Genomic DNA, 15,019 nt, shown 5'->3' with positions numbered 1-15,019 from the left:
TAACTATGTATATGTAGTTAACTTAATATAGGTCAAATTCTATGACTTATTTTAAAAAAAATACAGAGGATATTAATTTCTTTCCCTTTGGTGGAAATATTATGTTATCAAATAGCTAAAAGTCCAACCTATGAAGTTGCAGTTGAAAAGAGGTATAATAAATGAAGTCACAGAAAAGAGGAAGTACTCAAAACACCCCTCATTTGCACAACTTTCTTCTTCTATGATTTTGTATCATCTCTTACTTTTGGGGTATGAGGTATGAGAAAGATCCTCAGAATGCAAATGGTGGAGAAGGGCTATTGAGCTTAGTGTTTTTAACTACAGATATTTACTGAACTGGTTAATCAACAAAGCAACAAGAAATTCTGAAGCACCTAACTGGAAAACAGTGTTCAAACCTCATTTTCCGAAGAGCTTGGTGATAACAGAACTTCCTGTGCATCAAAAAACTCTGAAAGGGAGTCGGTGATGGAGAGTCTACTTTCATTGGAAAGCTGATGTACCAGAGCTCGGTTTTCATCTCTGGAGTTTTCCTATTTGAAAAAACAACATCAAAAACACATATATTTAGAAACGTTCTCAAGAGAAGCAAAATAAACACATGATTTAGTGGCATGATACACAAGGTCACAGGCCCGTGCAAACAAGCAATTCCAAGCAGGGGTCAGCTCCGGAGCTGAGGAGAAGTAAGCCCCACACAAAATACAATGAAAAGTTGATGTCTTCCCCCAGATGGGCCCTCACTTCCAGGCCAATCACAGCATAGGTACATGTAACACATTTCAAAGCCAAAAACAACTGCCCCCTCAGTCTTTGTTCTCTTAAGGGGGAAAAATTTCAAACATTCTGTGAATCACATCCTTGTTCCCTACCACTGCAGGATATCTCTTTTCATCCTAAAATTTCCTCTGAATGGTGCTGAATGCACATCATTGCATGGCTGGTTCAGAGAACATGGATTCCTTCTGCTCCTGTGCTTTCACAGAGGCCAGGAGGCTGCTTTTGAGCTGTCTAGTGACACAACAGTGAGTTTTTGGTCCAGACGTGCCCCTGGTGGTAGATCACTCATTATTCATGGGTGGATGAGACAAATTCTCTTGGTCTGTCTTTCTCCACCACAATGACTCTGCAAGGGAAGGACGCCTCTGGCCCCCTTTCTAAGCCTCTATACAAACAAGACAACGAAGTGTCACTATTTTCTAATCATGTATGGCCCCCATTCCCACCCCACTGACTAGAGGTAGCTGTACTCCAATGTCTATACTTTCCCTCTGGGAAGGATAGGAGTGTCCCACCTATTTTAATTGCAGCTGAAAATTCAATTCAACTCAACAAATTCAGTAACTGCTTAATGGATAATCTTGTGCTGGCTACACAAGATTTGTGATTAATAAGACTTCTGACCGGAATGACTGAGTGCAGAGAACACACCCCAACACGTGTCATACTACGGTTGTGGGACAGACAAAGTGCTCCAGAAGGGAAAAGAAGCTGACATTGATGTTGATCAGGCAGCTCTGCTTTGGGGAGGGCTTTACAGAGGAGGTGGCATCTGACCTAGACTTTGAGGAATAAGAACAGATTCAACACAAGATGATTCAATTCCTTCAAATTAGAGAAGATAGTTCCTTGAGTTCCCCGACAGCACTCATTTTTCCTTAGGCTGATAAAGGAGCTGTGTCTGTATCATTATGTATCTGATAACTGAGTCTCACAATAACTTGGGGAACAAAAGCTAAGGCAGATTATATATTGCCCAGAAGTTTCATGAGTTCAGGGCATACTCCTATGTCTCATAAACATAAATTATACCCAAGAAAGAGAGGCTATGACAAGGGACCCACAGCAGATTTTCAGCATTAATAAAGGGCAAGTAGTCCCTTTTGTCAGAAACATTTAAAAATGTGCATCCCTGTCTCTGTTTCAATCATGATCCTACCCATTTCAATAGCCACACAGCCTCTGAAAAGTAGGCTTCTTTCCTAGACTAACAAAGAGATCACTTTAGAGTCCATAAATATCACAGCTGTCCCCTTCAAAGGAAAGGTCTCTCTTATCAAAGACCCTGCCACAATGCTAAAGGTCTGAAGATGCTGCAGTGAATAACTTGAGCTCCTTTAATGCTCACTTAAACAAAGAAATTGTCCCATGCTTTGGTGTGCCACTGCTACATAAAGCCCTAATGATTTATTTATTTGTTCTACTCATTAATTTATAATCAGTCACTCCTGCTCTCTCTGTATCTCCCTCCTCCTAGACTGATAGGTCAGAAGGATTTCCTGTCTGGTCAACATTGAAAATAATAAGCCTAGCCTCTAGTCCTTTCTGGTTTCACTAATCTAGCAACTTCAAAGGATTACATACTGAAAATCCAAACAAGGCAATGCCACCAAGGCCTAGCACACTGTCTTGCACAACCCACGACTTCATTTATTAAAATACTGATCTAGCCAGTTCAATTCAATTTTCCCCTCAAGCTTGTAAGGCCTCAGTGGTGGTTTGTCTTTTTTTTTTTTTTTTTTTTTAAACATTATAAAAAGTTAAATGAGAAAAGAGGGAGGGGAAAACCATAATCTTATCACACAATACAAGCACTATTAGCATTTTGACACTTTTCTTTCTAATCCTTTTTCTACATGTTCGTTTTGAAAACACTTTAATCACTTTATACATATATATATGTATATATATATATATATTAACTACTATCTGTCTTGAAGATAAAAAGGTGTTCAAAATAAAAAACAAAGAGAAGTGTATGTAACACTGAAAGGCTCCTCACTGAAAAGTGGCCCCCATTAGCCTGTTTGTGGACTTTTATCTATGAAACTATTTGTGTATAGATACATTTTTTAATTTTGAAAAACTGGGATCAAACTATATATATAGATAGTTACACAGTCTGTTATATTCACTTAACATTATATTGTGAACATTTTTCCAGGTTATTTAAACTTCTTTGAGAACGAACTCTAATTGATAGTTAATATTTCATTTTATGTACATATATCAAAGTGCTACCATTCACCTTTATTGGAAATTAACAGTGTTTCCAAACTTGTAATGATGGCAAACATTTTTGTAAATGTTTGTGCCTATATCTTGTTAATTCCTAGAATAATTTCTTAGAAGTGGAATTATTAACATTTTAAAAGTTGTGTGTGTGTGTGTGTGTGTGTGTATGTCTGTGTAGGTTTGCACGTATGGCCTGATCAAACTGACATGTAAGAGAGCTCTGTTTACTCTACATCCAAATGGCACTGAATACTATTCTTTAGAAAACTTTTGTGCTAATCTAATTGCTTTAATATGCATTTTTTGTTAAGGATTAGATTGACTCCCTCTCCCTTTTTTTTTTTTTTTAGTAAGATTAGCTATAAAGATGTTAACATTAGAGGATGATGGGGAAAGGTGCATGGGACCTCTCTCTGCCTTTCTTTACACCTTCTTATGAAAAATAATCACTTCAAATAAAAAGTTAAGAAACTAGCTGTATTTCTCTATTTTTTAAGAACTATAACTTTTTTCCATTTATTTTTTGAGGTCTTAAATTACTTGCTGTTATTCATTGTTTATTTACATATTAAAGATATTTTCACCTTATCTGTCATTCCACTGAAAAATATTTCCTAGTCCACTATTTATTTTTTAATTTGTATTGTGATTTGGGTGAAATTTTACAGAGCAAATTCTTTTTCTAAACAGCAGTTCATATACATTTTGTTTCATGACATTGACTGCAATTGCCCACAATGTAACAGCTCTCTTCTTACTTCCTCCCTGTAGTTACCTCTTCCCTGTGTCCTTCCCTCCTATGCACTCCTCCCCACCCCACCCCCAAGCTATCTTCCTGTGCAAACACTGCCCTTCTGTTTTCCCACTAAATGTTCATACCATATGCCAGTCTATTGTTTGTCTGAAAGCCATAGGAGTAAGTCCAGTTCCAAACCTGAGGGTAATTAGGGGCCATAGTCTCAGGTGTCTCACCAGGCCCTATCAGACCAGCAACCTCGTCTTTTTTTTTTTATGGTTTTGTGCCACATTCTTTCCCAACTCTATCCAGGATCTCCCGCACGGATCCTCCTCTGAGTGGTTGACAGCAGTAGCCTGGCACCATCTAGGTCTTCTGGTCTCATGGTCATATAGGCTGAAGATCGCAAGGTCTACTAGTTCCTTGGACTAACTGTTTCCATGCATCTTTAGTTTTCTTCATTCTCCTCCATTATTTGTTTCCTTACTTTTTTTTGATACACACCATTTTATTTTCTTAAAAATGGAGTCAAATGTTGTATTAAAAAAACCCAACGTTTGATCATTTGCCCAAAGACAAAGTTCAGAAGGCAGGAAGGGTTAGAAAAGAAGAACATAAACGAGAAACAAGGGAGGGAGCGAGATGAATGTTATGTTGAGAAGATTGCAATCAATGACATGTACCAAACGTGAATGAATCGGTGAATGGAAAACTGATTAGCTCTGTAAACTTTTATACAAATCAAAATAAAAAGTTAAAAAAAATCAACTTTTTTTTGGAATTTTTTCTATTGCTTCTAAATTTAGTAAATCTTCCATTCTAGTAGTTTAATAAATATTTAAATCACTATGTTTCAGTTTAAAATACTGATTTCAGTGTGCAATGGGCATATTTAAACTTCTGTGACTACCTTATATATTGAATATCTTACTTTTTTCCCCCACTGGTTTTTGATGCCTTTTCTACCACATATTTATTCTCCCTATAGCATGGTGTTTATTCCTGAGCTAGTTATTCTGCCCCATTCTTACACCATCATCATCTTATTTTAACTATGGTACTTTTATTATGTGTTTTACTTCCTGATTTCGCATGCCCTTCCTCACTATGTGGCAGTGTGATGCTATCGAGAGAACTTGTGCTCTGGACTCACCGGATAAAGATTTAAATCCCAGCTCAGTCACCTACTAGCTCTGTGCCTTGAGAAAAATTAGTTAACCTCTCTGGGCTTTAGTTTTCTGTCTCTAAAATAAAACTACCATCACTTACCTCACAGAGGTGTGATTAGGGTTTTGTGAGATAATACATTCAAACACACCTGGAATATAGCAAACAGGTAGGCAATTAAGGCCAGTTCCCTTCCTCCAGACTTTTCTCTTTCTTGCCTATTTAGATTATTATATGGACGTTAGAATTAGTAGACTGTTACCTACAAAATCACTTGGTCTTTTGCCTGCAATTTAAAATAATATAATCTAATAACTGACAACATGGTAACATTGAATCTTCACATCCAGGAATATGAAATAGGAGAACCCAATAGGAGCTGGGGATAATTTCTTTCTTTTTAAAAAAATTTTTTTTTATTGTGATTTGGGTGAAAGTTTACAGAGCAAGTTCATCTTCCATACAGCAGTTCATATACATTTTGTCATGATATTAACTTCAATTCCCCACACTGTAACAGCGCTCTTCCTACTTCCTCCCTGTAGTTACCTCTTCCTTATGTCCTTCTCTCCCATGCACTCTGCACCCCCAACAAGTATCTCCCTGTGTAAACACTGCCCTACTGTTCTCCCATGATTGATCACTGCAAGGAGTGTATCTACCTGATGTAAATGTTCACCCCATATGCCTGCCTGTAGTTTGGCTGGAAGCCATACGAGTGAGTTCAGTTCCAGACTTGAAGGCTAACGGGGGGGGGGCAATAGTCTCAGGCATCTCCCCAGGCTCTATCAGAACAGCAAATCTGGTCTTTTTTTTATTTATTTATTTATATATGATTTTGAGTTTCAGGATGTGGGGATGATTTGTGATAGGAGAGAGAATTTTAGAATTTCAGTGTCCACATCCAACAGCAAAGATGGGTAATTTGTGTAGAAGAAAGTAAGAGTCATAAAGAGTACCTGAGGCTGACCCCACTGTCATGGCTGCTGTTCCCCAACAGTGTTCAAGGAGCCTGTGCATTATCTGAAAACTAAACTGGGGAGAAATTTCCAGCCTCTGGGACATCAATTTACACTTACTCTCTGAGTTATTTCCTGCAAGAAACAATAGGTTTTCCTTTGCTGGGAAAGTTAGCCTGAGTCACTCAGTGAAAAATCCACTGCCATAGAGTTGATTCCAATTCATAGTGACCCTGGCAGAGTAGAACTGCCCAATAGGATTTTAAAGGCTGTAAATCTTTATAGAAGCAGACTGCCCCATCTTTCTCCCATGGAGTGGCTGGGAGTTTAAAACAGGCAACCTTTTGGTTAGCAGCCAAATGCTTTAACCACTGCACCACCAAAGCTCAGTGAAAAGCAGGATAAAATATAGAAAACACAAAGTCACTAAATGAGGAGATAAGTGAGAAACCCACATCACAGATTCAAGACTTAAGAAAACTGCTTTTGAAGGTGTGTGTTTGAGGGATATTATCACCATCGCCCTGCCAGGACATTTAAGCCTTCAAGTGCATTACTTCTGAAATCAGTTTAAAAATGTGCATCTTAAAAGATGACAACAACGATGACTACTGTTGTGATTTTGCTTTCCCTTGCAAGTCACAAATAGCCACAGTATACACACTGAGCATAAATTCATAAAGATATAAATGTTCAACTTGCCATTGCTCTATTTAACTCTATAATTTACTTACTATTATTTTATTTGAAAAGTAAGTACAGTCTGGAAAAAACACATGAAACTTTGTAGAAAATGGAGGTGTCTGGCATCAAGCAACCCTCATGGTGACTGGACTCTGCTTGATTTAGCAAATGTGGAGATTCAAGAGGGGGCTAGCTTGGTGAGCACATATCTTTGCCCAGGCCTAAAACCAAGGTCATCATAAGTAGTAAGTAATGTTTAGGTACTTAGCCCTGCAAGTGTTTTTGTTTATATCTGGGTCAAATGATTAAAAAGTGCTATCTTGGGAAAGTGAGTCCATAGAGAAATTGTATCAGCAACCACTGTTAGGTGCCTCAGAAGCAGCAGAGCCATGCTGGCCACCATGGAGAGAGGGCAGCTCTCTCATCAGAAGAGGAGGAGGGTCCTGTGAGTACGCGGTAGAGCCTGGGCTGTAAATGGAGGCAGCTGCCCCCCCCCTTCATCTGTGTACTGACTGACTTCAGCCTCTAATCTCCTCATTGCCTGCCATAATGGCTTCTCAAGAGTGAAGATGTTATATTAGGGTTTTGCTCTCTACAAGGAAAAGGAGGAGGAGGGATTAAGATTAAATACTACCCACCAGTGAAGTTGATTCAACTGACACTCATGATAACTCCACATGGGTCAGAATACAACTGTGCTCCACAGAGGATTTTTTTTAAATTATTTTATGTTATGTTGTTGAGAATAACACAGCAGAACATAAAACAATTCAACAATTTCTACATATACAATTCTGTGACATTGATTATATTCTTCAACTTGTGCAACCATTCTCCCCCCTCCATTTCTCAGTTGTTCTACCCACATTAATAGAAACTCACTGCCCCCTAAGGTTCCTATCTAATCATTTGAATTGCTGTCGTCAATTTGATCCCGTATGAATAGATCTTAACAGAGCAGACTGCTCAAGGCAGAGTTATTTTACTAGTTAAGCTAAACTACTGTTTGCTCATAGAGTTTCAGTGGCTGATTTTTCGGAAGCAGATCACCACACTGTTCTTCCAAGGTGCCTCTGGGTGGACTCACATCTCTAACTTTTCAGTGAGTGGTTGAATGTGGTAACCATTGGTACCTCCCAGAAACCCCCAAATTAAATATTAGAAACCCCTTTTAAAAAATTATGAACACACACACACACCCCCTTTGTACAGTACCATCCTTTTTCAAAAATTTATTTTGAATGAAATCTAATCTGTGAATGAAAAATTTAGCACATCTGAGTCATATAAACATACAAGATGGCTAAAAAACCATTTTAACCTTTTGTACTTATTTTTAGAGTAATACACTTGTATTTTTTCTCCAGTTTCTCATTTTGAACATGTTTGAAAAATACTGTGGGTAAATTTCCCAAATCTATTAACTGACCATGGCATTTCAATGTAAGATATTATTTTTTCCCTCAGAGTATAGAGCCATGCTCTTTTGTCTCTGGTCAGTAAAAGAAAAAGGAAAAATCATAGGAAGGGGAGAGAATAGCCACAAAGAAAGAGAAGAGGTTCTTTTAGAAGGAACAAGGACGAGGGCAAAGAATTGGGATACCACAGGTACGAGAAATGTAGGTGTCTTTAGAAATAAAGGGAGAAAATGCTGTTTTTCTACCATTTCCATTCCAGTAATACTAGCTCTGGTAGCATAGTGGCTAAGACACTTGCCTGCTAACCAGACGGCTGGTGGTTCAAACCCACCAGCCACTCCTCGGAAGGTAGGTTGGGCAATCCTACTTCCGTAGTGATACTGCCTTGGAAACCCAAGAAGGGGTCGCTATGAGTCGGGTTTGACTCGACGGCACATAACAACAACAATACTAGCAAAAGGTGGTGACACTTAGGAGGAAAACAGGGTAAAGAAATACAAAAGCAAGAAAAGTTCAGGCAGGAAAAAAGCAGTCTAAAAACACATGTAGCAGCATATTCTCCAGAAAGCCCCTGAACCCTGCGACCCGTAATCCCTGCTGCAGCGGTCACAAGCACCTAAGAGGATGCAGGTGGGGATGTGAGCACCACTCACGATGGTGAAGCAGGGAGGCCGTGCAACTGGATAGAGGGCGCCATGGGAGGGGCGGTGCTCAGAGACATCACCAGACAAGGAACCTTACCCACCTCTGCCAGACTGTCACCCAACTTGGCAACAGCAGGGGGGTCGAGGAGCAGAGACTCGGCATGGATTCTGCGTAAGCGCTCTTTAAGATCTGTGTTTTGTGCTATGGCCTGGAACATGTTAAAAATAGTGGGGCCATGTTAATAAAGAGAGGTTTCAGAAGAGCACAGCACTGAGCCTGGCAGGAGAGGTGTCTGTCTGGGAACCTGATAAACCTCTCTGAGCTGCAGCCCTGAGGGGCCCTTCCTGGGCTTTCACCTTGAAAGCTGTCCAAACGGATACCTGTTCTGAGATGCTGGGAGAGAAGAAATATCAAACTCTGGAAATGATGCCTCTTCTCTACTCTCATTTCCAGGGGTGGAAGGAGGGATTAGTGAGGCCCGTGGAGAGGGAAATCACAGACTCCTTCAGCTCTTACTATGACTAGTGTTTTCTCAGCATCTCCTCCTTCCCAACTGTTTTTATCTCTTTTGCCAACTTACTTCCTAATGATCCCAAGCTTCTCTTGTCCTTGAGAAAAGATTCTGTTCCCATTCCCTTATGCTTGAACATATTTTAATGGTACTTAATTATCACACTAGTTCAACTGGACCTTAGAAAGTATACTGGTAAGCAGGAATTTGTAGAGAACTGATTTTACTGTCTTACAATATAGGTTTTATTGATTGTTTTAGTCACTCTTTAGGACTATGATATTTTCTTTAAGGAGAAATAAATAAGTAAAACAAGCCAAAAAAACTTCTTACTTACCTGGCTAGGGGTAAGGACCGTGCCCAGGGGATCATGGGTGTGAGATATGAGCATACATGAGACCACCCAGGACTTCTTTGATTCTTCCCTGCACAGGTCCCATTCCCCACCCCAATTTCCTAACCAGGAGGGAACTGGCTCAGAGGTAAAGGGAGATGTTTCCGTCATGCTGTCATTCCTGTATACTTGGTGACCCACTGTTCTCCAAACAAGCTGTCTTAAGAAGGGGACAAATTCATATGACTGTTTCCCAGACCTTTGCACAGCCAGCTTCATGAGTGCATCAGTCTGTCTGTCTTCCTGACTCCCTTTCAAGAAGCTGAGTCTTGCACATCCACCAGGGCCCATTGAGTGTACCTGCTGAGAGCATAAAGGGATATGGCACTGCCTAATCCACTAGCTAGATCTCAAACAAGGTTTCTGACTTTATTTTTGTGCCCAAAGATGGTATGAGTCATTTGAAAATCCTCAGGGATCTTTTAATAAACATTAAAAGGAACAAAGATCACACAACCACATGTAACACTCTCCGTGGGGGCATTTACTTTCTTCTGGCAATGGTATGAGGCTAGAATCACATGTATGGTGGACAGAATCTTAGTATGGCTTCTCTCTCTCTATTTCTCTCTCTCTCTCTTTTTGTAAGCCACAGACATAATAAAGAAATGAACCAAAGACTGCACACATGGCATAAAATCATCCATTCTGACGGCCCTGAGGTGACTCTAAAAAGTTCATTTTTAAAAAAACAAGTCTTGAATTTAATCAGGTATGAAAGGCTCATTCTATTTTATCTTAAGTTACCAAAATCGTGAACATGGGTGAGGAATGAATTCATTGGGGGAAGTAAGAACAACTTTGGCCTAGGATATCATGGACAATTGGTCTCAATGGCTTCTATCATGTGAACAGATTAGCAAGATGAGGCCAGACTTCCATGGGAGGAGGTCAGAGGAGAGGACAACCATAGGGAAAGGGACTTTTGGGGGCCATCAGAGATGCCATCTAAATATACTAAAAGGCAACATAATGGGAACAATAATAACAACTAAAAATAAATAAATTAATTAACAACAACAGAAGAACCCTCTTACTTCCCTCAAACATAAGCAGTAGTCAGTGACCCAGTGTGTAGCAGGCAGGCCGTCCCCTTTGATCCAAGAGGGGGCTGTTTCTATCTCTGAACTTGAAAAACCTGTAATATAGGTTCTGAGGGCAGACAACATTAAGACTCTACACATGGAGTAAGCCAACATGAGTTTTGTTTCTCAGAGACAGCATACTTAGATGTTTAACTGAGTGAATATTCCTTCCTTAAGAATCTTGTAATAGCAGTATGTGCTACTGGTAAAGACTTTATCACTCACATTATACCAAGAGCATCACTTTTCTTGAACATGCTTTATGATGAATAGAAAAATATGAACAGATGACTGTTTTCTGGTACTTCCAATCATGAATTGGCTGCTGACAACTATATAAAAAAAACCAAACCTACTGCTGTCGAGTCAATTCCAACTCACAGCTACCCTGAAGGCCAGAGAAGAACTGCCCCATAGAGTTTCCAGACTGTAAATCTTGTATGGAAGCAAACTGCCACATCTTTCTCTCAAAGGATAGTTGGTGGGTTCAAACTGCCGACCTTTTTGTTAGCAGCTAAGTACGTTTACTACTGTGCCACCAGGGCTCCTTCTCCTAACAAGATCCTGAAATTCACTTCCCTACTTGCCCTGAAATAGAAAATTCAGTCTTGCTTCAGATGGTAATTTCACCTGTGCACATGCATGCTCTCTTTTTAAAGTAGGAACTGCAAAGTACAAGTCAAGAGCAAGAGAAAGTAAGTGTGTTATCTCAAAAGTCGTACACTATCTTGATAGATAAAAGGTGAACAACCACAACTTCAGCAACTCAAAGTTAGGTCCTAGGACATGGTATACCAGTGGGGCCCAACAAGTTTGAGGAATGAACTGAAATGACTTAAAAGAGAGTGAATGACTAAAGGAATAGCTTGCTAAGGAGTATTTGAGGCTTGATAGCAATTTTTCAATTGTTATGAAGCTTCAAAGATTACATGACAGACACATCATATGACTTATCTCTTTCTGACATGGGTGGACTAAATGTTTTGTACTGTATAATTAAATAAAGTAACTTTCATGTCTTTGAAAGAGAGGCAAATAGGATCAATGCTTTGCAGTAGAGAAGATTAAGAGTGTGAATTTGAAATTGTGCTGTGCCATGTGTCATTTGAATACTTGTCTAAGCTAGGAGCGCTCAGGTCCACAAATCTTCAGACTGTCACATTTTCTAAGTACCGACAAACAAATGTCTGTAAAACACACACAATCATCATACAATAAAAGTTCTATGGAAATAGAAAAATCAACCTAATGAATAGGAGGAAACCAAACTGAAAGTATCTAACACAGTAAAATACTAGATTTGGTTTAGGCTGAATTTTGGGGTTTGGAAAAAGCACATCTGATGAAAGGTTAGAATATAATTTGGATAATTTGTTTGGTTTTCTCCATCGTGAATTTTCAACGCAACCATGGAGATGGAACATAGGAAGAATTCACGAGCCTGGGCACATTTGCAGGCACTTCTGTGACACAGACACGCAACTTACGGATGACAGGGCATGCTTCAGACCAATGACCTGGGCAGAGGGGGAGGAGGTGACATCCTGTTCCATCAGCTGCTTCAGTTTCTCTCTCTCCGTTGATATAGTATTAAAAGCTGACCTTAAAGTGAAGTAAACTATAAAGATATAATCATTATAAAAAGGAATAAAGGAAGAGGTATAATTTAAAAACATTATACAAAAAAATGCATTTTTTCTTAAAGAATTTAAAATAGTAACAGCCCTGAGTATTTGTAAATTATAGCAAATATATACTGTAAACTGACTTAAATTTTTTTATTGCTGCAAATATATATATAACACAATACTTGCCAATTCAATGTTTCCCACATGTACAATGTAGTGCTGTCAATACATTTAATCATGTTGTACAACTATTACTAATAATTGTTGCCAAGTTTTCCATTGCCATAAACAAAAACTCAATGTTTCCTAAATGACTCCTTTTTGTCCCCTTCCCTCTTGCCTTTGGGAACCATTACACTTTGGTCTCTATGTATGTGCCTTCTCTAGATATATAAATGACATCATACAATATTTGTCCTTTTGACTAACTTCACTCAGTATAATGTTTTCAAAGTTCATCTGTGTTGTATCTGGTTATCAGGACTTCATTTCTCTTTACAGCTGAGTAATATTCCATTGTAGGAATGTCTAAACAGACTTTTAAAAAACCCATTTATCAATTTTAAGGTTTCTTTCCACTATGCAATTCCATTACTTTATGAGTTATCATCAAGATATTTTGTCACTTGAAAGGACTATACTTCTATCAATTATCAGCATGTTTTGCTTGTATCTCAAAGACTGGAAATGTTTCAAAATAAAGCTTACAGGTTGCCAGGGGAAAATGGTAACACTGCATCTTAACCAGGTGATCAAAATCAATCACCTCTGAGAGCCAGATGGACTGTGTGTGCCTCTGGTTGCGATATCCTGAGAAAGACACATCTCCTTTGTTGTATGCCGGCTGGGGATATACAACCTTAATCTGATCAAGAAGATCAGACAACTCCAAGATGAAGAATTCTTTTTTTAAAAAAAGGAATTCCACTTTTAAAAACTGGCCTGTATTCTTCAAAAATTTCAGCTGTATAAACGAGAAAGAAAGGCAGATAAACTGTTTCCAAGCAAAGGAGCCTAAAGAGGCAAGGTAAATCAATGCAACATTTGAGCATGGATGACACTGAACAAACCCCTTTACTACAGTGGGAAAATGCTAGTCAAGGCCACTATTGAGATAATTGAAAATAACTGAATATGGAAGGCAAAATGGATAAAAATATTGCTCCCATGCTAAATTTCCTTAATTTGATAACTACACTGGGTTATATAAGAGAATATTCTGATTCTTATAAAATATACAGCAAAGTATAAAGGCACAGAGAAAGACATGATGTATGAATCTTACTCTCAAATGGTTCAGAAAATAAATGTGTGTGTGTGTGTGTGTGTGTGTAGAAATAGAGAAAACAGAAGTGGCAAAACATTAAAAATGGTGACTTTGGCTATAAGGTATATGAATGTTCTTTGTATCATATTTGCAACTTTTCTGAAAGTTTGAAAGTCTTTCAAATAAGGTGTTACCTACCCTCTGGTTAGTCCTTCTAGCTGCCACCTCTAAACTTGGCATTGAACTTTGTTCACTTTAGTGAGTACTTAAGCACAATGACAGCATAGCACTATTAGATACTGAAATGCTTGAACTCAAGTTTTAAAACTCATTAACACTCATCAAAAGGTTCATCAGGTTTTGATCTGTAATGTACAAGTTACCTCTTAAGGATGAGGAAACTGTCATCTAACTTACTGATCATAGATATTACATTTGAATATTATCTTTCCAATCTCCTTCATTGTATTTTGTTTGAAAAGGGCAGAAGAAAGGAGGCAACTGAGACATATTTCTCCCACGGCCTGGTATATTACTGAATTCCACAGGACTGCATTTTTAAAGGTACTGTTACCTGAGGGTGGCCTATTTAGTAACATAGAAACTAGATATGCATGATTGACTTACTTCCCTCATGTAACAGCCACGATGACAACTGAAGCTCTCTATAGGTTATCACTGAACCTATCTGAGGTTATGGCATTTAGATATGGACTTAAATCATCTTCACAAAATCACAGTACAAACGAGCAATTTGTTTACACACACACAAACATATACCATGGCAGAAGACAGTGACTAATTGGTACCAACATTTTCTAACAATGTCTATGACACACTCTTTGATTTAAACAATTCAATTGAGTAAAATAATGGATAATACAACATGGAGACCAATAGTGTAGGTACCAACATCAATCCTGAATCTTTCTAGCTCTCTCACTTAGTAAATGTGGATAATATAGTACTCATTTCATAAGATTCTCATGAGGACTAAATAAGATAATGCATGTAAACCACTAAGCACAATGCATGACATGTAATAAATAATGTGAATTACTGCAACAATAATAGTGATAATGATCAAAGAGGTAGATGAGGATAAAAGTGGTGGTGACTGCAGTCTCTTGAAATATGGATAGCAGTTCTACAAGGACATTTTTCCCTTGCCAGGTCAACGCTTGTAAGTAACTGCAGGCTGGGCAGACATTCTACGAATGAGGGACTGAGCAGAATCTTTCAAGCAGAGTCTAAGAACAGCCTCAGTTGGCGAACAATAAGCCGGGCAGTTAACTACTGCACATTATGTCCTATTAGCCAGGCACCACCTTTCTTGTGCAACTCCACAGGACACCCACACCCATCTGAGTGCATCCCTCAGGGAACCACCTCTTCACTGTCATGTTTACTGCTCTAAATTAAATAAATGGAACACTCAGCTGGCTGCCAAATCAATTCCTCTGGCTTTCAGAGAACCTGCAGTAAAGCAACGCTTTCTATGAAACTA

General features: G+C 38.7%; 1 protein-coding gene across 1 annotated transcript in view; it reads right to left on the bottom strand.

The window, feature by feature from the left end:
* OSBPL3 (oxysterol binding protein like 3) overlaps positions 1-15,019 on the bottom strand; it is a 119,939-nt gene that overhangs the window by 41,287 nt on the left and 63,633 nt on the right. Inside the window, exons 10-12 of the mRNA XM_007945797.2 lie at positions 12,105-12,235; positions 8,728-8,835; positions 402-536 (exon numbers count right to left, since the gene is read on the bottom strand). Of these exons, the coding sequence (XP_007943988.1) occupies positions 402-536; positions 8,728-8,835; positions 12,105-12,235 (374 nt within the window). The remainder of the gene's footprint in view (positions 1-401; positions 537-8,727; positions 8,836-12,104; positions 12,236-15,019) is intronic.

Source organism: Orycteropus afer, unplaced genomic scaffold, assembly GCF_000298275.1.
Source record: "Orycteropus afer afer isolate SDZICR_OR568_19922 unplaced genomic scaffold, OryAfe1.0 scaffold00008, whole genome shotgun sequence".
Classification (NCBI taxonomy): domain Eukaryota; kingdom Metazoa; phylum Chordata; class Mammalia; order Tubulidentata; family Orycteropodidae; genus Orycteropus; species Orycteropus afer.
Note: the sequence above shows the minus strand (reverse complement) of the source record. Positions and strands in the feature narration are given on the sequence as shown.